We start from the raw sequence: 25,499 nt of genomic DNA on the forward strand, positions 1-25,499 counted from the left end.
GTGAAGGAATTCCACAGTTGCAGAATCTGTCGACAGAAATCCGATGTGGGTTCTTCTTTCTCCTTGGTGAGGAACAAGGCTACACTGACTTGTTCTATAATGTTTCCCTCCACCTCTATCATTTGTCTTGATCAATCCTTGCATGTGTCATGAATGTGTTTATTATTTGGTTGCCCAATGACGTTGACAACTGAGAACCAAGTACTAGCGTTTCCTTGCCTTGTTTTAGAGCAGCCATACATTTTTGTAAAAAGCAATGACAAATATATCTACTGTTTTTAAAAGATTAGTCAACTGTTCTGTAATAGGTACCTTGTAACCATATAATAAGCAGATGCCTATTTTTAGTGCTCATCTCAAATGATGATTTAGCATAGCAGGTTGTTTCCATCGGGCCCACATGCTTCTTGCAGACAACCGAATTACACTTCTGCTCTTGACCAAGATGTGGGGAAGCATAAACAGGATGCACCTTAAGAAAGGATAAAGGGGGAACTCAAGCCAGGCATGCAGAAATGACTCAGAAAGCACAGTGCGCCTGTGCACGGCGTCTGTTGTGGCCTGCCTGAGACAAAGCATTCAATTCTCAGGTGGCTCCTGAACCACTCAGCTCTTCCTTTCCAGGCTTTGATTTCTTGATCCTGCAGAAGAAATGATGAGTTTTCTAGAAATGGATAGTTTTTCTAGAAATGGATAGTGATTTTTAAAAAGGGGGGGGAGGGTTTGTTGATATAAAATTCACATCCTATAGAATATACTGAGCTTCCATTTAGTAAACTTATCCAGCTGAGCAACCATCACTACTGCAGTTTTAGAAGGCGCCTGTCACACTCCCAGAAGTTCTCTCCTCCTCCACATCCCCATCCAGGCCCCATCCAGGCCTCCTCCCTAACAACTCTTGGTTTCTAGGTTGACACTTTGTCCCCATGGAACTGCTTTGGGACAAACTGAGATGCCCTTCCTAATACCACTCGGAAATCACAGAAGGCTCATAATTTCTATCATTATGAAGGATCTTTCACGATTGTTTATATACTTAACTAAATAAAAAAATTGGGGGTAAATTTAAAAAAGAAAAGCGCCCTCAGGCTTAAGGCGGTATTGTACAGCTGTTTCCTTGCTTTTTGTTTCCTGATGTCTGGTCTCTTACACAGCTCCACAGGGCTTAGATGTCCATGTATGCTCCCATCCAAAGCCCTGGTCATATCCTTGCAGGTATTTCCTTTGCCTTTGGCCAGACCTGCCCTATATTAAAATCAGAAATAGAAAAGCATATGTAATGAAGACTTGAGTATTTGGTCCTCCTTTTATTAGATAAAGTAGCACAAAGAATTTGGGGTCAACCTGAGTTTCTTTTTAAAGGTAGTTTAAGAAAAAAAAAATGTCTAAATCACTGAGTACAGCGCTAAGAAATCTGATAGGAAAAGCAGGATACACAGGGCCGGGCAAATAACTCTGAGGGTTAAAGCACCTGCAAGCAGGCGCAAGGGCTGGGGGTTCCACCCAGTGCCAGCCCCACAACCCAGGGGTGCCCTGAGATGGGAATTGAAACTGGGCATGGTGGCGTGTGCCTGTAATCCCAACTCTTTGGAGGCTGTAAACAGGAGAATCACTACAAGTCCGATCTAGTAGTGAGACCCTGGACACCCTGTAGACCCTTCCCTAAAATACAAAAAAGAAAAAAGAAAAGCAGGATACAGCCAATAGGCTCAAATTATCGTTTCGGAAAGGAAACAATTAAATGTTGGGGGGGGAAGCAGATACACCAAAACTCTGCTGGTGGTTATTTGGGTGGTATAAACCATCTGATTCTTCTCTCTCCTCACTCTGCCTGCTCTCTACCTTTCAGTGTTTTCCTGATATGAGAGTGCTTTTATGCTTCTTCTTTTTTGCTTTTATGCTTCTAAAAACTAAAACTAATCTAAGATTCCTACTGCCTTTCATGCATCTGTCTTTTTTGTTTTTCCATCTCAGTCTTCTTAACCCTAACAGTCAGTATTAGTTTTCCTTCTATCTGACCAGTGAGTTTGGCCAGTGTTCCCCGCACTTATAAAGGGGGCCAGCCAGGTATTGGGCTAGTGAGATCCTGGCCTCACTCAGCACCCCAAGCCCTTCGCATCCTAGCGCAGCACTGCTGACATCTGAAGGGAGTGAACAGGTTCACCCAACTCACAAGAAACTGTTCCATAAAATAGAATTCCACCTTACAGAAATATAATGGCAAGGGACACTGTCACCAGGCTGGACTTTCTAGGTGTCATCCTGTCACCTATACTACCTCTGTGGATGGCCTGCTGCTTAGGGAACCCCATTATATATGTCCTTCAGAGCCTGACACCCATCAGGCAGCCCCCACGGTTGATGCCTGCTATCCAGTGTTCAGAGGTAGGTGGTTCCCAAGTTCCCCAGTCACTGACGTTTTTGTAAAAAGCAATGACAAATAGATCTACTGTTTTTAAAAGATTAGTCAACTGTTCTGTAATAGGTACCTTATTGTATTGTATCATATTCTGCTTGCTATTCCTAATTCAAACACAGCAGCAGACCTCATGGGATCTCATGACCCCTGGATCTTGTTTATCCACCTCAGCCTCCTCTCCTCCCAAAGTAACAAGCCTGGTGCTCTTGCCCCCCAGCTGCCTGCTGCTTGGATGAGCTTCCTTCTGGTTCACAGGGACACAGGAACTTAGGACAGGCAGAGGCTTGTCCCCTCCTCCAAGGCTCAGGGTACCTGCATCACCGTGTTGAGAACAGACCATGTAAAAGCTTCTATTTATTTGAATTCCAAAAGATCCCTGTGTGCATTTCATGGGAGTTTACTGCTGCAGAGCCAGGAGGAAGCAGTGAGCTTTTACTGTGAAGAATCAAGAAGTAGTCTTCAGGCTCCTGTGCCAGGAGGCTCAACTCAGAACAGCTGAGTCTGTTCACATCTTAATCAAGGTGCTTGGAATTCTTTCCAGAAAGATCTCCTAGCTCCTATTGGCGGTGGCAGTGAACAGGGCAAGGGTCATTGCTGATGTGACCACGGAGCCTCCCACAGCCAGCATAGTGGTGTACAGAGCTGCGCGGCTGTGCTTTTTGCCTGTGATGGAAAACCTTTCTGGGATTTAATACGCAAAAATCAATACTAGTTCAGCAGGAATTTTGAGAAAGACCAAGAAAAGAGCCAGTAATTTACAGAATGGAAGCTTTTCCCAAAGTCCCAGCAGCTGTAAGTACCTAAAGATGAACTGCTGTTTTACATGGAACTTCTCGTTTGATCCTTAGCAAACTGAGCAGGGGTTGTCGCTAAGAGTTTTATAGATGAAAATGGCGTGGGCTTCATAGGGTAATCTGAATTGTTTGAATGTAACCAAAAAATATATAGCCTAACATGTTATTTCTTGAGAATAATATTTTCCCTCTACAAGACTTACAAATACAAATGACAATGGATAGTTGCTCCCCCGGCGTTACCTCATGTGATCCTGTATGGAAGCTGCCTCCTGTAATTCTAAGCGTCTGCAATTTGAAAAAAAGGAATTTTTATTATTAAGATATGATATTACTCTATAAGAACTAAAACAATGCAAAAAAATATCAAAATGTAGTACTGCCTGCCACTGTACCCTGCCTCTCTGCGGATCATCTGTCTGCGTACTTTTAGAATTCTTCTATTAATGGACATAGTTTTAAACAGTTTTGTTTTTGACGTTGTCGGGTGTGTTCTGTGATTTGTCTTAGGGATCTATTTTGCCTATGGTTGTTCCTACTATTTTTAATTGTTACATAGTACTCTACCCTGTAGCTATGTCTCAGTGCATTATCCATTCCTGTAATGATTTTTATTTTTACTGCATGCTAGGCGAGTGCCCTAGCCCTGAGGTACACCCCAGCCCTAGTGGCTAACATCAGTAGCATTTCCCATTTGCCCAATATTGTAACCATTGCCTGTAAGAATACACCTGTGTGTACCCTTTTGGGTGCTTGGTAGCTCTCTAGAAGAAATACGGAAAGGTAAGGATGTTCTGCATTTTAAACAGATACTGTCAAATTGTCCTCCCAAGTTGCCGTACTACTTTATACTCCTTCCACCTGTGCTTCTGCGTCCTTCTCTTAGGTTGAGGCATTGGAGCCAAGGGAGCACCTGCTATTACAATATATATTACTCAGATGGGGATAATGAAGTCTTTAAGACCTGATCATGAGTAGTTTGAGAGTTAGTCCTGCTGGAAGCCGGAAGCAAGCAGCCGCCTCCCTAGGAAGTGAGAAGCCCCAAAGACATAGTCTGATAAAGAGTGAGAGTGGGGTGATCAGTGAACAGTAACAGGGATGGAAAAGGGACTGTTGTGGGCAATGTGCCATTGGGGAAGAGATGTGGGGTAAGTGGGAACTGTCTTCCTTGCCCCAGAATTAAGGGGCTTGGAGGAGGATTGTCTTGGATGCTCTCTTCCCTGCCCAGCCTTTCCCAACCTATTCCTTTATGCCTCCACCAGCTGCTGTGTGTGTGTGTGTGTGTGTGTGTGTGTGTGTGTACGTGTGCACGTACACGGGTGTGTGATACCTCTCCTTTGACAGGATATCAGCCTTTAGAGAAACCGATGGCAAGATAGAGATTTCAGGCTGAGGCAGCTCTTGGCCAAATTCTTTCCTGATAGATAATAATCATCTCTGAGACCACAGAGAAGCAACGGAATGTTCCAGCCACTCGGCCCCGTCACCTTCTATTCCACATGTGTATTTAATGAAAGTTAAATGAGGATTTCTTTCCCCTTCTGAAGTGTTTTTAAAATCTTACCCAGGAAAAATCCTTATTTTGATCTTGAAGGCTCTTCTCACCTGTGACAGAGAATGAGGAAGGGAATAGATGTCACAGCTTGGGCTAGGTGTCTCATTCTCTAGCATTTCATTTATGTAGTGAGAGCCTCAAGCTTCACAGGGGGCCTTCCTTAAGACTGAATAACTTATTTTATTATTTGCAGTTGATAAACTGTAGCAGAATATTTTACTGCAAGCTGTCAGTGCTCCCCCAGCTTGATCCATTTCCTTTTTCCTTGCTTCCTTACCGGTCTTCCTTTTTATTTCCACCTATCGCTGCAATGGATGGGCAGTCAGCCCTGCTTTGCTGGGCATCAGATTCACCCAGAAGTTCTTAGCATCTCCACACATCTCATGCCCTACGTTCATTAACTCAGAATGTCTGGGATTGGAGCCAGATCCACTGGAGAGGGAAAAAAATCCTTTTTGTTCAAGAACAATTTCTAGGAAGTACAAGACAAACAATTAAATATTTGAAATACTCTTTAAGTATTTTTCTATGGTCAAAGAGCGTCCATGACATGGTAGACTGTTGAACAATAATTTGCAAAATGAGATTATACTAAAAAATCTGTCCATTTGGGAGTTTAATGTGGATGTTTGGTTATTATCTGGGGTTTAGCTCAGGAACAGAGCTCTTGCCTAGCAGGAATGAGGTTTTGGGCTTAAGTACAGAAAGAACATTAACCACAGTGCTGTCTTGATGTTTCTCAGAAGTCTGCATGTGATGCAACACGGACATGCTCGAGAACTGGAAGAAGGGATCCTCAATGAAATGTTCGTTGTCCCCTTAGTAACTAGCAGAGAACATTTGCCAGCATCTTGTGAGGAACTAAACGAATTAGGCATCTCTTTGAGCCTAAGGGCTTGGAAAAGTGACCCAAGAAAGCTGTACTGGCACCTGCCTTTCACCTACGTGCCACATATCACTCCTGCTGCTCTCACAGGCTTGCATTTCATCACTGTCACAATACTAGAGAATGCCCCCAAACTAAGAATCCTGTCTGCAGCTGGTAGGACACAGATAGGCGATTTGCCCTCTCACAGGTGTGTTGCCCTGTGCGTCAGGACCTGTGCCTGCCCAGAATGCATCCAAGTTCCAGAGCCAGCCTGTAACAGCTTGGGTGGGGGGTGCTGCTCTTCTTTCTTAGCTTTTCCTTCTTTCTCATTGGGTCTCTAAAGGGCAATTGCTGAAGCTCCTCCGACAGCTCTGGCGAGACTCTGTCACTTTCTTCCCACCAGCACAGTCCCTTTCTGGACTGCATCCCCTGCCCAGGCAGTGGTGCAGGCTCCAACTCTCCCCTGTGCCAAGGGGTGACATTGCCTCACAGTCCAGGGCAGTCTACTGGGGACTAATGTTGGGCTCCTGTCCCTGGTACTGTGTTTTAACAGCGCATCTGTGTCTGCTGCTGTGAGGGGCGTGTGTTCTGCTGTGTCTTCCTCCTCCCTTCTCTTCCCTCTAGCACCTTCTTATCTAACCTAGATTATCAGTTCTTTTGTAATCACTGCCTTACTGTCCTTTGTCCTCCCCACAGCCCAGTGTTGGCACAATCGACTCTTTTTTTCCCCAAAAAATCTACTTTAAAGGTAGAACAAGTAGAATTATCTTATCTCTGAAGGAACCTTGTGCTTTACTCTTGTGACTTCAAAGTCTAGAGCTTTAGCTGATGGCCTCATGTGTTTTGATTTCACTTAGGACCTCTTTGAAACTTTGATGTGGTCGACTTATGGTGGTGGTGTTGGGTGAAGGTACAGGTTACTGTCTCAGTTACTTTTCTCTTGTTGCTGAGACAAAATACCCAACACCCAAAATCAAGGAAGGCAAGGTTTATTTAGCTCACAGTTAGTGGAGATTGCAGCCCATACTTCGCCAGCTCCAAGGCAGAGCAGCACATGGCAGAGAGCAGCAGTTCATGGCAGAGGAAAACAGCAAAGAGCAAAAGGGAGGAGCAGCAGCTGTGGCAACTAGCAAGCCTCTCTTCCCTCCTTATATTGTATGCCGATTACCTGCCCCAGGGCAGGTGTAGTGCTTACACCCAGAACACCCGCATTGGATCATGAATAAATTACAAACTCTAGAAGCCACCCCAGTGACTGACTGCCTGAGGAGGACAACTAGACACAAAGCATAACAGTTACAAAATTTATCTTTAGTGAACTTTGAATGAACTTGGGGGAAATAAAACCCATACCTTAAGAAAATCTGAGGTGATTCATAACTTTGTGCAATTTCTATTTATTTTGGTCTAGGTAGGTAGGTGTCTTTTTGTTTTTTACCTGAGAACCTAATTCTATAACTTGAAGAGAATATGCTACAAGAAAGAATCTCATGACAAGGACCTCGAGACTCACGTCATCTGTATCACACCTTTTCATTGTTGATAAACTTAGTATGTTTCCTGTCTGAACCTGCCTGTAAATTGCCATAATCTTTCTACCTTTATAGGACTGCCAACCAGGCTCCCAGAAATCATGCTGGTAGGATCCCAGTCCTCGCCAGGAGGCCCCAATGGGATCATTAGAAGCCAGTCCTTTGCGGGCTTCAGCGGCCTTCAGGAAAGACGATCCAGGCAAGTACAATTGGCTTTCTCCTGGGGTGCAGCCTGGGGGTGGGCTCTAAGGTCCTGAAGAAGATCAGCCTATGTGCATGCAGCTTAGCAGCCACTCCCATGCTATCTTGATCTATTTTTCTTGAAAAAGGTAGTGTACCCAAAATTAGATGCTGTCATTTCTCCTCTGTCATTTAGATGTCCTTCCTCAAAGCAGATGATGGCTGAAGATTTAAGATAAGCTAGTGACCAATGTGCAGACCTCTCTCCACCCTCCTCACCCCTTTTGGCAGGATGCTTCCCATTGCATTCAGATTTGGGAGACTGTGCTGGGTATGAATCGGTGCACGTATATTTACACTATACCTTATGGACTGACTTGAAGGAATAGATGCCACTCAGATAGGGGCTGCAAAACTTAGTCTCCTAGTGGCCACGGAATCTCCTCTGTCTACAGCCAGATAGCACAAGTAGTGAAGAGATGGTGTGTCATGAAGTCTATCATCAGCACTTCTGCCTTATGCCCTATGACCATGTAGTCCTACTAGGTGCACACAGCGCATCAGAGGTGCATCCCTGAAGGCTGAATGGAGGGGGTGCAGCTGGCACCTGTTGGCACCCAGTGCTTGGCTCCCCACCAAGAGCCAGGCCTGTGAGTCCTTAAGCCTCTTCGTCTCCTAATCAGAGCAGTTGTTTGGATTGAGGTCATCAGGTGTTTGCCCTGCTAGTGTTAGGTGTGTTCCTTCCATCAGTAGCAATGTTGCATTTTTATAAGTTACACCTACGGATGAGTTTATAACAATGAGGCTTTAAACACAGATCTGCATACAGCTGTGTGTGGGTTTTTTTTAAATATCGTTCTCCTTCTCCCCTTTAGCAAAAGATGGTCACCATCATAGTCAAATGCAACAGAGGTTTTGTTATCAAGCAGTTCCTTTCAAAGTGGCTCACCAACTAAAAAGTATTCTGTGTCCTTTCTTTAAATAATTCAGTAAAACAAGGCCCAAACAGTGCCAAAAGTTTATTTAAAAAGTGAGCAGTGATGGGGCTGGTGAGATGGCTCAGTGGCCTAAAGCACCTACTTAGAACAAGCTTGGCAAAGCACAGGGACCACGGTTCAATCCCCAGCACCACATGCCAGCCAGCCCCGCCCCCTGGTGGGCTGAGCTGGCCACACATACACACACACAAATTAATTAATTAATTCTTTTAAAAAGTGAGCAGTGAAAGAGCAAGGGAACAACTGGCTCTGCAGAGAAAACTTGGGGCAAACAAAGAGAAAAAAGAAAAGCAAAAATAAAAGTACACCCTGGCCTAGAAGACACAGGGTGGGCTGACATGAGAAGTCACACTAGGGAGCTCCTCGTGGCCTCTGTGTCTTCATATGCTGTCCACATCATGTGGGAACTCACAAGAAGTTCTGCATACCGCCCTGGGAATGATGCGGTGCTGTCCTGAGGTTTTAGGATTAGCAAATCCTGCTTATTTCTGCACTCAGCTCGGTTGCTTCCTTCCTCCTACCTCAGTCTGGATCCAATAACATGCAGTGCATTTTCTTCCAGCCTATGGTTTCCCTTTACCTGTTTGTTATTTCTGCCTGGATGTATTTCTCTTTGGCTTCCTGGGGGGTCTCGTGGAGCAGCACTCACCACGCTGAATGTACGTAGCAGGAAGCCAGGCTTTGCCTCCTCACAGCTAAGCATTCAGATTTCAGCAGCTGGGCAATCTGGTACCGAGAAACAAATGCAGACTGCCTCAGATCCCTTGATGTACAAGAGGCATGAGCTTTTCCCCGAAGGACACGAACATGAACCCAAGATGACTTAAAAGGTATATCTTTGGTCAAATCTTTTAGGATGTCCAGGCCTCACAATTTCTTTTCTCTTTCTCTTCCCCTTAGGTGTAATTCCTTCGTTGAAAATTCTGCTGCTCTCAAGAAGCCCCAGGCCAAACTGAAGAAGATGCACAATTTAGGTCACAAAAACAGCAACCCTCCGAAAGAGCCTCAGCCAGAAAGAGTAGAAGAGGTCTACAGGGCCCTGAAAAGCGGACTTGAGTAAGAGCGCTGGAGCCAACGGTGCACTTTGTGAAAAAAAAGAAAACGTTTCCCTTGCTGAAATGACTAAGAGAAAAGCTAGGCTGATCATTTTTTAAATGCCTATTTCTGGAGTAGCTATTTTATTCTAACACCATAGTCAGGGATACCTTTAATGAGTCCCCAAGACAGGATGTGTGGGATTCCACCCTATATCGTCTGGCAGTGAGAAAGACCCAAAACATGACTTGGCCAGGCAGGAACAGACGTGTACCAAGACGTTTTGGACAGGCAGGTCCCTTGTAGAGAATGCTGAAAAGGGGTCTCTAACCTCCTGGACTATTTTATAGGGTTTGTTTGCTCCCAGTAAAATGCTCCTAGCACGTAGTGATTCAGCTGCAGTCAGCTGCATTTCACCAGATATAAGCTGTGAGCTTATATATCCAGCGCAGCCTCCATCCCTGTCTTCCTGCTTCCCCCATGTTGGCTCTTAAGTTCTGGACATTCAGTTTCACAGGGCTACCTACTCCTTTGTGATAAACCAGGCAGGGTCAGGTGCAGCTGCTAGTGTGTGCAGAACGGGAGAAGCCAAAACCCCCTCCCCAGCTGCAGAGCACAGTGCAGCTTCCAAGCCCTCTACAGGAGGAAAACGTCAGTAACCGCACCAGATCGGTCATCTGAGTGAGGAGTCATGGTGACGTATTGTGCTGTCTTTGCAGTGAGTATCTGGAGGTTCACCAGACGGAGCTGGACAAGCTGACGGCCCAGTTAAAGGACATGAAGAGGAACTCCCGCCTGGTAGGTAGCACGTGCCGTTAGGGGGTCGGTGCTCAGTAGTTTTTCACAGGGTGGGGATGAGGAGGAACATTTAAGAAAATCAGCCTGAAGAGACAAAGTCCCCTGTGTGGCTGATGCATATTTTAGAAAGAAGAGGGTTTTCCTCTTAATGTTTTCTTCACTCTCTAGTATTTTCAAGCATGTTTGTAATCACACAAACTACAGTCAGGAAAAGATACTTTCTGAGAACACTCCTGGACCCAAAGCCAAGTAACATACGGAAATGAAAAGTTGGTGTTTCCACGGCATACACTGAAGTACACTCAAAAATCAGAAACTAGGCCTCTTCCTTATTTCAAAAAGTAGAATTCATTGATGCCAGGGAGCAAAAGGAGGCCCAGGGAAGAGAAGTCATAGGAGTTCTTGGGCCGGTTCTGGCCCACACTGCCCTGCAGACTTCTTCCATTCCCTGAATCTGTGGGAATAGGTCTGCTCAAAGAGGTACTTCTGATGCCAACACCATTTTCAATGATTTCTCTTTACTTCCAAATGCTGTTACACCTATTACAAGGTGTCAGAAAGCCTGAGAAAATGTACATGTACCCAGAAGGTACAGGTACACAGGAAAAGCTGTTACCTTTTACATTTTTAGGATATGGCCTAAAATGCACATTGTCAAGCTTTTCAAAGGCTCCTGGTCGAAGGCCTCCTCAGGATGGAGCGGTTTATATACTCCTGGCACTGGAGTGTAAGCCCCCGTCTCTGGGAGCGCCCATGGGAGAGCCTTCAGAGCCCAGGAGGGCCACCCTCCACTGGAGCAGATAGCTTTCCATGGAGGACAAAGGTGGAGGGATGAAGGGTCCTCTGCCGGGACCTAGTGTCCTCCAAGAGCTTCAGATGGGGGTGTGGGTTGCGCACCATTGGTAAAGATCATGCTGTGAAAACACAGGAAGTGAGCTTGCTTGAAAAACAATTAGTGAAACCATATCACCACTCCCAAAAACTCTTCTCAAAACAACTTTTTTGATCTAAATACTAATGCAAGTGGGTTTGGTTTTTTTAACACCTGTGCCACTGCTGTATTTTACCTCAGTGTAACTTATTTTTCATAGTATTTTGTTGTGGTGTTTGTTGTTTCTGCAGAGCTGGGGGCCACACCCAGGCCCCCACCCGCTAGGCAAGTGTGTTACCACTGTGCCACACTCCCAAGTCAACAGCTCTTATTTTCTAAAACTTCAGAACTGAGCACAGATTCACCTGCCCCTCAGTATATAGGACAGGAGAGCTGAAAGCAAATGAAAACCTTAGGTCTCCCTGGAGGAGCCTCTCCCAGGAGAGGAGCAGGTGAAATTTAGGAAACAGAATACAAATAGATATGAGCTCTGAAAAGTCCTCTCATTGCTATTAAAAATAACCTAGATTTCTGCTCTTTTAAACCACATATCAGAACACCGACCAGAACTTTGCGTGGCTAATGATCATTTCGCAGATTACACAGAAATGCTCTCCAGCCCCCTGAGTTAATATGGTCTAATCTTCAGGATATGGTCTAATCCACGTGCTCTTTTTTGTTTCAGGGAGTGCTGTATGACCTGGACAAGGTAAGTGACTGTGCTGGAGATAAAACTGTCTGTGAATTGGTGTCAGTGAGAGACCCTCTGGGGATGGTAAACTCCTAGAGAACGGATGATGTTATCTTAGAAAAGTCTGTCCTCCATAGTGTGTAAATACTGTGATGTGCAGGGTCCCTGAAGTGTTTGAGGTCACTTCCACAACTATGCTGCCAGAGGTTAGGGCTTCCTGATGATTTTGATAAGTTTAAAAGCTTTCAAGTGTTTGGATGCCCTGACCTGAATTTTCTTTAGACATTAACTTCCATATTGTATCAAGTAGAATACATCTGGGATTGGAAAAGGGTTGGAAATGCAGTTACGGGCCACTAAGAACCCAAAAATAATTCTGTTAAGCTCACAAAGTCCTTTAACTTAAAATTTGTATTCTATTTTTAATGACAAAATTCCTTTAGGCAGATGCTCTTTCTCTTTCTCTCTTTTCTCTTCTTTCTTTCTTGTTGATATATGACAGAGCCTCCTTTCCATGGCTTCCTGTGTATACAGTAACTCCTTCAATGCTGAGTCATTGTATGTTCTTTCTGAAGATATTTTAAAGGGCAATTAAAGTAAATGCAAGTAACAAGACTATAACTCAGAGATGACGCGGTGGCAAGCAGGATTATCTGGGAGCAGGCACGGGCAGCTATCCGCCCCCTGGCCTGGAGTGATTAGAAAATGCACCCCAATTTCAGAGACACTGAAATGCAAAGAGAGAGAGAAAAAAAAATGTTATTCTGAAAGATCTGAAAGACTACTGTCCTGCCGGAAATCCAGTGCATTCCCCTGCCTAAGCCCCTGGCCTTGAAGTGAAACACAGAGATTATGATAATGAACTTTTGCCTCTCAGAATATCCAATAGTTTGGAAAATATTTTTGAAATTGATATTAGGCTATCTCTAAAAATAAAAAAGCAACAAGTAGACCCAGCATTTTCTGGTACTTTTGTATATGAAATAATAAAAGAAATATTCTCACACGCCTAAAACAATTGAACGGTGAATAGACACACTTTTTCTAACTCTGTCTCTTCATTCCAGCAAATGAAAACAATCGAGAGATACATGAGACGCCTGGAGTTCCACATTAGTAAGGTAATTGAAGTTCCCGTGCTCTCTGCCAGTTTCCAGGCCTTGGTTACTGATTGGCCCGAGCGTAGCATCCGTGGAGAATTTTGACCGTTTAACTCATTAGCCATGAAGGTTTCCAACAGGCAGTGAAGACAGGAGAAATTGAGCTGGGAGGCCTGAAAGCCTAGGCCACTTTGGATGGACCCCTACAGGCGTTCACCAAGCACTTCCTGTGTGGCTCCCACCATGCCTGGCAGAGGATGTCTAGTGTCAGTGCAGCACGGGTAGAGATAAGAGCAAACCAGCCCAATGCAATAAAGAACTTCTTCCATGACTAGCTTTGCCCTCTGGTCCCGCACAGCTAGGAAGACCTAATTATTGAGAGACAACCGCCCATGTGCCTCCCTAAGTCTTCCTCCGTCCCTTCCCTCCTTCCTAAGTGGCATACATTCCATATCCCTGATATCTAGCTTCAAGTCCTATAAATATTTCACAGATGGTCTGACCCAGCCATTTGTTCTGAACCCTGTTGGCAGCGACAGACATCAGCTAGAGAGTTCCCTTTGGAAGCAGCCCATCGCAAGGAGTTCCTGCTCTGTCCACCCTCACTAGCCTCTGTCCCAGTGGGGTTCTGAGGGCTTTAGCACGTCTCCCTATCAATAATCAGCGGCCTCAGTTTTGTCCACAGTTGTGCTCACTCCATGGACCTTGACTCTGCTCTGTGAAATGCGTTCAGCCCAGATGATCCTAGGCAGGCTCTGTGTGCGTGGGCACATGCATGCGTTTGCCCTTGCACATTCCCACTCAGAAAGATATTTATTACTTGGGCAAGTCTAAAACTGCTCTTATTCCTGCCAAACTCAATAAATAAAATGCTGCCATCCATCACAATGTGTCTGGCACCGCCTGGAAGAGGTACCAACACTATGCCAGAAGTCTTGTGGAGCTCTCCCACGTCACAAGGGTCGGTAGTGTTTATTTAAAATTTCAGATTCCTGGTCCAGCCTCCCCCTACTGAATTAGTATCCCACAGTGGGGCATGGACTTTGGTGTTTTTACAAGTGCACTAGGGAAGTCTCCATTTAGGTGTGTTTTGTTTTGTTTTATGAGACAGGGTTTCACTACGCAGCTCAGGCTGGCTTTGAACTCACTTTGTAGCCTCGGCTAGCCTTGAACTCGCAGCAGTCCCCCTGCATGACCTTTCCCATGTGCTGGGATTGCAGGCATGTGCCTCCACGCCTGGAAATTTAGTTCTAAAGTCTGGAGACTACGTGCATGCCAATTTCCCACCCCAAAACATTTATTAGCAGACATAGTAAGCCTGAGTTTTCTCCTTCCTTCTTAACCAAGAAGAGCTCTGTTAACCTGAGTTTAGAAATTCCTCTCAGCAAAGTAGAGTGAACTGTTGAACTAAGTAGGAATCAAGCATCGTTTAAGCAAGAGAAAATGTTCTGTCTTTTCATATTCACATTCTGCACACCGTAAGCAAATGCATAAGCAAGACAATCCTGGGAAATTCTGTCATTCCAAACTAGAGTAGTAATATTTTTTAGCAGGCAGCTAAAAGTTTTTCTGTAGAACAGAACAGGAATCTTAAACTCTGAAATCCAGGACTTTTCAGGCATTCACCTTCACAGGGTTTAAAACAGGTGCTGCTCCATTCAGATCTACAACTAAGCCTCATTTTCAAGGGAACCAGTTTTGTCTTAAAATGAAATTTCTGGGCTGGGGACATAGTTCAGAGGCATAAGCACCTGCCTGGCAAGCACAAGGTCCCAAGTTCAATCCGCGGTACCGCATGCTGTGCCAGCCCTGAAACTGGTGTGCTGGCGCACACCTGTAATGCCAGTGCTGGGGAGGCTGAGACAGGAGGATCACTATGAGTGGAACTGCATAGCAAGACCCTGTATCAACAATTCTTTAAAAATGAATAAAATAAAAATCATTAAAATGAAAATTCAGATAGCCCTAGGTTGGTCACTGCCTCTCAGAGGTAATAGGCTTCATTGTTTCTGCTGTGCCTGGTACTTTCTTTTCTTTTCTTTTTTCATTTTTTTTTTAATTCTTTTTTTTTTTTCCCTAGGGAAGGGTCTACAGAGTGTTCAGGTCTCACTACTAGATCAGACTCATAGTGATCCATCTGTTTACAGCCTCCCAAGAGCTGGGATTACAGGCGCCCGCCACCATATCCAGTCTTAATTGCTGTTTCAGCACACCCCAGGGGCAGGGCTGGCACAGCAAGCCCAGAGATCAAACACCCCACCCCACCCCATCCCTGCCCCCCGCCCCCGCCCCCCGCCTGTTTGCAAGCGCTTTAATCTGCTGAGTTATTTGGCCGGCCCTCTTTTTTCATTTTCTTTATTACTACATGTCTAGTATATAATGTTTACACCCTTCCGGGGAACTGACAGATATGCAGAACACATAATTCCTGTTTTCATTCCCCCTTTCCTTCTTCTCCCTTCATCTCTCCATCCTTTCTCTCTTTTAGAAAGACCTGCATCCCTGTTTTCTGTTATCCATCTTTTATTTTTCTCTCTCTTACCTGCCTGACAGTTCCTGTGGTTAACTACAGTCAGGGTCGTACCCGCTGTACAAGACTACAGACCACAGAGATAGGAGGCTGTGGAGATCAACATCATCAGAAAGAACGTTAGGAGAAGCATTTTCAACCTCAGCCCTGTTGATATCCTAGAACAAGCCTTTGTTGTAGGAGGTTATGATGGCATTAAACAATGTTTAGAAATCCCAACCCCCAAAAGCCAATGGGACTCGAGGGTACAAATCTCCTGCAGTTGATTGAGAATCAGTCTCTTAAAAGTGCTGGCTGGGCATGGTGGCACACTTGGGAAGCTGAGGCAGGAGCATTGCCACGAGTTCAAGGCCAGCCTGGACTAGACAGTGAGTTCAAGAGCAGCCTGAACGACATAACAAGACCCTTCTCAAAAATAAAAGCAAACAAAAAAGCAGCAATGATTTGAAAGGGTGTGCTGTGTCTTGGACGTGTACATGTAGAGGTATCGCAGACAGGAAGTTCATTTTCTCAGTTTGCCATTCTTAAGTGATCAGTTTGAGTTCTGATAATTATGTTTTGTCTTAATTTTAAGAACAGTATAGTATCTATAACTACATTTTTGTCATATATTATGGAGCCACAATCTTACAAAAATTTATTTCAATAAACAGTCCTGGGTTCTTCAGAAGATTCTGAATCCAGCAGCCCAGGCATCACCTCGTGACACTGCCTCTTCAAGTGATGGTAGCTGTGTACAGTACACAGCTTTCACCCTGATGTGAAAATAACCTCCTCCAGTGTTTGGTCCAGAGACAGAAGGGCCCTGTCTTCACTGAGCCAGGTCCTGTGTGGACGAACGTGTCCACCTTCGATTCGTTTTAAGCAATTCTAACGATAACCCTGAGAAAAATGCAAGAGCTGTGTTTACACTTTGTGTACTTGGAAAACAGGATCTGTGCAATTGTTTTGAGGCAAAAAATGGATCATATGGTGCTTTGTTGTGGTGTCTGCTGGAAGTCTGCTGCCATTATAGGGATTCTCATTAACCTCACTGAGAAAGAACCTTGCTTGTTAGCTTCTCTAGATCTCTAAACAGTCTGTTAGTGATGATAAGTTCCATAGAAGGGTCTATTCTGAGCCATTAACTTCCTGTAAGGGGAATATGGGTGGGTTGCCAGAAACACCATTGAAGCAGGGTGGGCTGTGGGTGGAGGGTTGGGTATTTGTCTTGAGAATTAAAGACTACGAAACACTTTTGTACACAACTGATATTAAAAAAAAATACATTTTTAAAGGAAAAAAATGGATCAGAGTGGTGAAGACACAAATAAATGGTGTATCTAGAGAACAACCTTCCTATAAGATTCTCCTCACTAGGGTCTGGGACACAGAGCACGTAAGCACCTGACAGTGACCTACACTGCTTCTCTCCAGCATGACAAATATTCCCATGTGTTTCCTGTTTTGGTCCTTGCAGGTAGATGAGCTCTATGAAGCTTACTGTATCCAGCGGCGCCTACAAGATGGTGCCAGCAAAATGAAGCAAGCCTTCGCCATGTCCCCCGCCAGCAAAGCCGCCCGCGAGAGCCTGTCTGAGATCAATCGGAGCCACAAGGAGTACACAGAGGTATGACTTGCCCCTCTCTGCCTGGAGCTGGACCCCAACCCTGCTGAATCTGGTTTGCAAATCACGGTAGGAATAAGGTGACTAGCAGCCTACAACCTCATTCCACTCTCTAGAGAGATAGTGTGATTGTCAGCCTCAAAAACAAACAAAAGGGCCAACAAGATACCTCCGCAGACTAAGCACCTGCTTAGGCAAGGACAGGGACCAGGATCGGATCCCTTGCACCACATGCCATGCTAGCCCTGCCTCCAGGCATGGTAAGCCAGCCACCAAGTCCAAGCATGGTGGTGCACGCCTGGAATCCCAGCACTGGGGAGGCTGAAAACAAGAGGATCACTATGAGTCTGAACTGCATAATGAGACCCTGTACTAAATACATTTAAAAAACAAAACAAAAATGCAAGTGGAGCAACCACTGGAACTGTTTAGAATAAGCCACACTGCTCTGACTTTTGTCACTAGAATGTGTTTCCAAATATTCTAGCCTGTGCGCCATAGACGCTCTAACCTGGAGGTTGAGCAGACCCTATAGATTACAGTCGGCTGGCGTGACCCCTGCCTACAATTTTTGTATGCATGAAAAACTTACAGGAGACGAGATAAAGAGCCATAAGCAGAAGTGTGCTTTCCTGGCTAATGAAGGATTCCGAGCCCTCCCCCATCTGACATAGGGAGGTCTTCGTCCCTCTTGGGGTCACTTAATACCCCTGTCTTTGGTGAAGTGACTGAATTATTAAAGCTGCACTTCTCCCCATCCCTTGAGTCTTCATTCAGAGATCAGTTTTCCTGGATGAAGTCATCAGCCCACGAAGGGCTGCTAGACAGTTTCCAGCACTGAGGTTCCACTCCAGGGCCACGCTGTGCCCACCCCCTCGCTGCCTCTTATCTGTGCCCCAGCTGTCTCTTCAAGACCCAAGATGGGGCTCCTCTTTACCTCACCTTCCTGTTTAGAGTACTGTTTTGTTGGTGTTTGTTTTGTAGCAGTAGGCAGAGAACCCAGGTTCCCTCTATCACTGAGCTACATGTTCAGCCTTTTTAAAAATGGCTTTGTTGGAGACAGGGTCTCAATAAATTGGCTAGGGTGGACTCCAACTCACACTCTTCCTGCTTCAGCCTCCCCTGTAGCTCAGTTACAGGCCTCTATCACCAAACTTGGCTCAGAATAATGATTTTAATGCCCAAAATTAAAATTACCATTCAAAGGAAAAATTATGTACTATGATACAATTATCTTCACCTTATCACTACATTTGTCAAAATAGTCTAAAAATTAATTATGTGATAGAGCCATGGTACTGCTTAACTAACCCACCAAATTACAAAATTCGGTGATGTGCTAAAATTTCAAATCAATTAAAATTTAAAAATTTTCTTGAGCTCTCTGCAACAGCGATGTGGCGCAAAAGTGTGGTTGCTGTCAGTAGTAAAGGTGTTCTAAAGTATACGGGTATTCCTGAGATTGCTTGGTTTGTTTTCTCTACTCATGAGAAGTTAGTGAACATAGGGCATGGCTCCCGCTGCTGGCACCGCACCCAGCTGTGCGGCCCCAAGGTCCTTCTTCAGCAGACCCCATTCAGACAGATCTCTGAAATCAGTGGAGCGGTTTCCAGTTATAAAGTCCGCATCCATAGTACAGGGGCAGGTCACTGCCCCACAGCCTGCAGCAGCTCCCTGAGCTGGGACATTCACAGGTCACTTCATAAAGAACTACCTAGTCAGTAGCCAGGGCCTGGCATTGTGCGTCTGCTCAGAAACTCAAGGATATAGTGTAGTTTCAGCCTAGGAAGCCACCGGGACTTCTGCGGTATCCCCTCTCACTGCACGTTAGGGGTTTTCTGGGGCCACGTAACCACCATGAGAAGGGGTGCTTACCACAAGGAGGGCTGGGCAGTTTGGCTCAGGTAGTTTTGCAGAGGTAGCGATGTCCACCAGTGGTTGCAGAGATGAGGAGAAGAGCACCTGGACTGTGGGCATTTGCAGCTGTTAACTACTCAGCCCACCCCGAAGTTTTTCAAAGACCCTGGAAGCCACCGTTAGATGTCTGTTAATCTGGTGTTTCTAGAAACTGTTCCTTCACAGAGAGACTCAAAACTCCAGGGGGGAAAGCTTGTTGATGAAGCTGAGACTTTATTTTCTATTCTTTTAAACTGCTCAGGGCTCAGAATGTGAGATGTATTCCTGTTTGTTTGGTTTATGGTTTTTTGGGTTTTTTTGTTTGTTTGTTTTGAACCAGGGATTGAACTCAAGCCCTTGTGCTTGCCAGGGAAGCACTTACTCTACTGAGCCATCTCCCCAGCCCCATGTTCCTAGTTTTACTAAGCTATTAGAAGCACAGAGACTTTTACTCTCTATCCAATAAGAGTAACCATTCAGAGTAGGACAAAGGCAAAAACAAGAATTAGAGCCTCTAATCCTACATACCCATCTTGAAGTCCTCAGTGTTCAAGATTCAAGTGGAAGCAAAACCTGTCAACACTCGCTGATTGGCCATGCTTATGTCACATTGTCACCAAGGTCACCCTACACCCTTGGCCTTGACGAGGCCAGCTACCAAGGGAGCAGCTGCAGATGCCCCCAGGGCTCTGCAGGGGCTGCTGCTCTGAGGGGCCAAGGTGGTATCAGAGCTCTGCCTCGCCAGGCTGCAGGAGGCCTTGCAGGGCCAGCCGGCCACAGGCTCCAGCACGTCTCGTTTCAGCACTGATTGCTCTCATGAGGTCCTCAGACCCGGGGCCAGAGAGGACCATGGGGTCTCCTTCCGCGTGTCCTGCTCACTCAGCGTTAGTGAGGAGAGGACCCCCGTCAGACCCAGGGGTCCTTCATGCAGTTTGTGGTTTTTGCACCAGGGACTCTGTTGCATCCACTCCAGTAAAACTGATCTCTTATGCCCTTTTGGCCCCACCTTTGTATTTATAAACATTTTAGACAGAAAAGTTGAAAGATGAAATGCTGAGCACAGGCACCTTTACCTAGATTTACCCTTTGGTAGCAACATTTGACCATATTCGCTTTTCCTGTCTCTCACAGAATCATTTTGCCTTCCAAGTTGTTTAATAATAATGCTGCAGACATCATGACATTTTACCACATAAGCATTTAGCACGGGCCTCGGCCTTTATTTTTTTAAATGCACAAATGGAAATTGTGTAAGGGCAGCACGTGCTCGCTCAGGCTGCAGGACAGAGCAAGGGGCTCTGCGTGGTAACCTAGGTAACAGGTGCGTCTACAGCATAACACATGCCATTATCATAACCAAGAAAACAAACAGTCCTGCGTGAGCGCCTAGTGTCACGTCCACGTTCAAATTCTTCTTAGTGTCAGTGCCTTTCATAGATATTGTAGACTGCTTATCTTTCAAATCAGGACATAACCAAGGTTAAGTGCTACATTTGATTGTCATGGCCCTATAATCCCTTCAGTTTTGGGGTTTTTTTGGGTGTATGTGTGTGTGTGTGTGTGTGTGTGTGTGCACGCACGCTGCTGGGGGCTGAACTCAGGGCTTTGTCCCTGCTGGGCCATTGCTCTCGCACTGCAGTATATCCCTAACCCTTTTTCAAAAAATGTTTTCTATTTTGAAACAAACTTTCGCTAGATTCCCTGGCTGGCCTTGAATTTGCAATCCTCCTGCCTCAGCCTCTAAGTCGCTCAGATTACAAACCTATATTCCATCATGTCTCGCTATCCAGAACTTTTCCCCCCATGCTGTTGCCTTTGTAGAGAGCCCAGGCCAGTTCTTCCAGAATATTCCATCAAGATTTGTCTATCTTGGATAGAGCTTTACCCATTCATGCTTTGGGCTACACATTTTGTCTACAGTGTCTCAAAGGCCAAGTCATGCAGCTTGCGGAAAACAAGTAAATGGCTCCTATCACCCAAGTAGTGGCTGCTATCACCGTTAAAATGCCCTGTAAGGGTCAGTGAGATAGCTCAGCGGACTAAGACCTGCTTAGGCAAATGCAGGTGGTACTGGGGCACCTGCCACACTGGCCCCGCCCCCCAGGCGAGCTGAGCCAGCCACTGTGGTGGCTCATGCCTGTAATCCTGGCGCTGGGGAGGCTGAGAACAGGAGGATCTCTATGAGTCCCAGGTGCATATACTAGTATGCCAAATACATTTAAAAAAAAAAAATGCCTGTGCATGGGGCCAGCAGGTGAAGGCCCTGCTAATGCCTGTGCCCTGATCTCTTCACAGAACATGTGCACCATCGAGGCAGAGCTGGAGAACTTGCTGGGGGAATTCTCCATCAAGATGAAAGGTAATTTTTCCCCTGACGGAGTCAGGAGAGTCTCGCTGAGCTCCTTGAAGTGTGACAGCACACGCCATTTTGATTTTCCTTGCAAAGACAGTGCTGCAGGTTCTGAGCCCCCCTCCCCCCACAGTCATTTTGATTCTTCGCATCCTGAGTCTGACTTTCTCACTTAAAACGCATACCTATTAGGAGAGATTCTGAAACACACACAAAAGCAGAGAGGACATGCCCATCAATCCCAGAAACCTGTCACCTGGATTCAGCAATTAGCACAAGATTTTGCCACATTTGCCTGCTTTCCTGCCGTTGTTTTCCTTGGATGAAAGAGAATCCGTTGATGAAATCAGACCCAGTTATGTCAGCCTGGCGCGGGGTCCTTCCTCTTGCACCTCTTTGCAGAGAGGTGTATATAGAGAGACTCTGTATCACAACTCAGCCCCAATATTGCATTTACAAGGTGAACATACTTTTGCTATTAACCTGTTCCAGTATGAAATTTCCCAGCGGTCTCAAAAACCCATTGTACAGTCGTTCGTTTGGGATGCAGACAAGGTTCGTGTGTTATGACGAGCGGTCAGGTGCACTGCGGAGATTTCCTTTCTTCTGAAACAAGTTCCCCCACTTGGTCCAGCTACTGCGTCAAAACCACTGCTGGCAGGGTACCTCTTAACTGACTTGGGCCTTGGCCTTGCCATGGTATGATTGAAAGTGTCCTCTGATTATCAGGTTTCTTGCTTTCTAATTACCAGGTTTACTTGCTTTCTAATCTTGGTGTTCAACCCACAAGTACTTATGCCTTTTGAGTGTATATTCCAGAAAGTTCCAATCTGGAAGCATTGTTGATTTATACACTGCAGCATCTTCAGACCACAGAGGAAGCCTCGTTTTAGAAAAGGAGTTCTGCCCTGGTATAGTCGAATTTACAGCTCTGTGGCTGGCAGGGCTGGCAAGGAGCAGCCACGGGGTGTGGGGGGTCACCCTCTTCTTCCCCAAGTTCTGCCCCACTATGTGTGGGGTATAGTGCTTTTTTTTTTTTTTTTTTTGGCTGAGGTTTTTAGCAGCTTAATCCCTGGGTTGCTAATGGGGATTGAATCACTCTCTTGTCTACCTTCTGCAATTAAGGGAGTAGGGAGAGAGATTTGTAAAAGTGCTCAACAGGAGAGCTTCATTTTTAAATGAGTCATCAAGGGAAATTACTGTGTGAGACAGCCGAGAGCCTCTGGGTAAGAAGGACCTTGACCCCAGTCTCCCGAGGCCCAGCCGGCCCAGCCTGCCCAGCAGGGCATCTGTAGCAGGTCACTGCTGGCCTTACTTCTGAGTGGGGCGTCTAGGCCTTTGCAGTATGTTAGGGTCACTCACCTCCTTTGGGTCCTCACCTAAATCAATGGCTCAGAACTCCTCCCAGCAGCCCAGAATCCGGAGGCAGACTGTGTGTTCTGAGATTGCAGAAGGATTCCTTAGGCAGTCTGGTGCCGAAGACGACGCTCAGGCATGGCCCATGCACTCGAGCCGAGACTTGAGGTCTAGGAGCAATTCAGGTCACACGTGTTGCTGCTGATTCAAGGAGCCTGTGTGTGTGTGTGTCCCCACCTCACACTTTGCATCAGAGTGATTTCTCCACCTCACAGGCGGAGTGACTTTTCCCAAAAGTAATAGAGTAAGTCGGTGTTGAACTTGAGCTGAATGGCAGGGCTCCTGGCACCTAGCACACTGCCACCCTAGCCCCACATTAAGAGGAAGTTTCTCCCCACTAAGCAGACCCTGGCAAGATGGCCTCACAGCCACCCCGGGAGTGGGCATGGAAAAGGGCTGCCCACCACCCTGGCTAAGCCTGGACCTGCTGGGGTTTGCAGGGATGGTGCGGGGGCCCTGCTGTGGCAGGCCCTGGGCCTGTGCTGGGGGTCCAGGGCACGCTGCTCCCCCTGAACCTCCCCTCCCTTTCACTTTCCTTGTCTGCTTTCTTAGCTTCCTCTACTCACAGGGTCTCAGAGTGTGAGGAGACCCCGGGTTGATTCTGCTTCTCCCTGATGGCCTTCTGTCATCTCCGCTTGCCTAATGTAACACAAAGATTCAGAAACTACAACGCTGCCTTTCAGGGGTAACACCCCTGGGGAAATCCGTTCCTCCTGAAAGGGAAAGGAAAGCCCTCTCTGGCTGCCAAGAAATCCCAGGCCTTTGCTGTTAGCTGCCTCCTCCTCTCTTACTCATTCTGATAAAAACAGGCTCCCCCAACATAGGTGCGGGCAAACTGAGACTGTGTTGCAACCTTCTCAGACCTGCCCGCCCTGGCTTCCTCCCACTGGGCCCTTCTACACTTCTGTTCTTGCCCCCTCCCCCGCCCAAGGGACAGCTTGTGGGGAAGGGGAGCAGGAACGATGGGAAAGGCAACCCATGCACATGTGCACCAGTCCTGCCATGCCCAAGGCTGCCCCTGGTGAGGGTCGGGCCTTGAGTCCTGCTCATTCTGATGGGAAAGGTGTGGACAAATATTAGGTGATCAAAAAATACGTGGAATGTTTAAAATTAATTACAGTAAAAGACACATTGTCAGTACCCCCCCTCTAGACATTCCCCTCACTTCAGACACGCTTAGCCCCTCATTCTTGCTACTTTCTGAAACAGTTCTGGAATAATTCTTTCATGAGTATCTTAAGGTGTGATTAAAAACATAATAAATGTGACTGCCTGGTGCCATTCAGTAGAAAGACAGGTTGATAACATGACAGTAGTGTGTCCTCAGCCACCTTGTTCACCCCTGGATCTAGCCCCTGAGTGCTCTGACTCTTCCCCAAAGTCAAAATGACCATGGAAAGTAAAAGTTTGGAATGGATTCAGGACACTGAGGCAGTCACAACAGCCTGGAGACACAAAAGAGTACCTCCAGAGCTGCTTCAGAAAGAGACAAGAGTGACGGGATATGTGGATTGGAAGAGGAGAGGAGTATTTTGAAGGGAATCCATGGTAATATGTCTTTTACTATAATAATTTTTTAAAATTTCAACACTCACCATATTGTGCAGTTAGAATTCATATGAGCCAATGCAGCCTAATTGACTCAGTGACCAGATGGGCCACTAGCAAGACCTAGCCATTGTAGAAGCTGGATGGGAGAGGCGGAAGCTCCACGCGCTGTCAGAGAGCAGAGCCAGAGGGAGGGAGGCCTCCCAGATACACCGAGAGCTCCAGGCCAGAGTAGTGTTCAGCACAGGGATATCCCTGGTGCGGGTGGTGCCTGAGAAGCCAAGAATGCTCACTGGAGAGAGCTTCAGAACTGCAGCTGTGAGGCAGGAAGGAGCTGGAGAGATACAGTCCTTCAGGGAAAACTGGTTTTCTTCCCAGTTATTGCTGCACTCCAATTAAGTTCCAGGCATGTGTATGTAGGTGCAACAGTTCATACTGGCTCTGCTGCAGGGCAAGCCAGGCCCTTAGTGAGTGAGAAAGCCTGCATTATTTATACCCAGGCAATGAATGGTAAGGCCTGCAACAGAGCCCGCGCTGTCAGCCACTTGGCTCTTTTCCTTAGAGCAGGAAGTGACTCAGGACAGAAAATGGAGATAGGACAAGGGGCGGTGGTGGAGACACTCCTCTGGAAAACTGTCTGAGCTCAGAAAGACCCAGGTGAGGGCCATGTATGCAACTCTGGGTCTCCAGGCGATGCAGGAAGAGGGTCTGCCTGTGTGTAAGCAGAGGTGTCCAAAGTGCACTGTGGATAACAAAGTCCCTGTCCTGTGCCCCACCCCCACACCATCCTTTCATGGTAACCCGGATGGCTTTGAACGCTCAGCATGAACTCCCTCCATCATGCCGCAGAACTCACTAGACCCCTAAGAAAATGCTCGGTTTTCCCTCTGCTGAAATGCCAGCAGGGCCAGGAACAGAGCCTGCCTGCAGCAACCCCCGCCTGCTGTTAGCACCAATGCTGCTACACAGCTCTCAGAACCCCGTGGGAGCCAGTTTGTCCAGCTGGTGCCATTTTGCTACATTATTGTTATAGTCAGAGAGTCCAAGATGCTACTACATACAATTCCAAGCATTTGAATAATATGGACTCAAAACAAAAACAAAACAAAACAAAAAAAATCCCCAGCATTTACTTTTGTCCCAGCCAGTTACATTCTTCAGATAAAAAAATCTCTGATAATTTTGAAAGAGAAAAACAAAAAGGACCCCCCCACCACCGTTGTCTAGCAATGGTACCAGGTCACTTTCTTTTTAACCAAGCTTCCATTGTAATTGCACAGGTAAAGAGGCAAATGGATTAATCCCAAACTAA

At 46.2% G+C, this 25,499-nt stretch overlaps 1 protein-coding gene across 6 annotated transcripts in view; it reads left to right on the forward strand.

Moving 5' to 3' along the window:
* Nucleotides 1-25,499, forward strand: part of Ripor2 (RHO family interacting cell polarization regulator 2) — a 220,350-nt gene that overhangs the window by 153,842 nt on the left and 41,009 nt on the right. For all 6 annotated transcript variants that reach the window (XM_004640142.3, XM_023699979.1, XM_004640144.3 and 3 more), the window contains exons 2-8: nt 7,244-7,367; nt 9,247-9,402; nt 10,101-10,179; nt 11,736-11,759; nt 12,809-12,862; nt 16,831-16,980; nt 21,169-21,232. In XM_004640142.3, the coding sequence (XP_004640199.2) occupies nt 7,244-7,367; nt 9,247-9,402; nt 10,101-10,179; nt 11,736-11,759; nt 12,809-12,862; nt 16,831-16,980; nt 21,169-21,232 (651 nt within the window). The remainder of the gene's footprint in view (nt 1-7,243; nt 7,368-9,246; nt 9,403-10,100; nt 10,180-11,735; nt 11,760-12,808; nt 12,863-16,830; nt 16,981-21,168; nt 21,233-25,499) is intronic.

Source organism: Octodon degus, unplaced genomic scaffold (assembly GCF_000260255.1).
Source record: "Octodon degus isolate 3935 unplaced genomic scaffold, OctDeg1.0 scaffold00119, whole genome shotgun sequence".
NCBI classification, from domain to species: Eukaryota; Metazoa; Chordata; class Mammalia; order Rodentia; family Octodontidae; genus Octodon; species Octodon degus.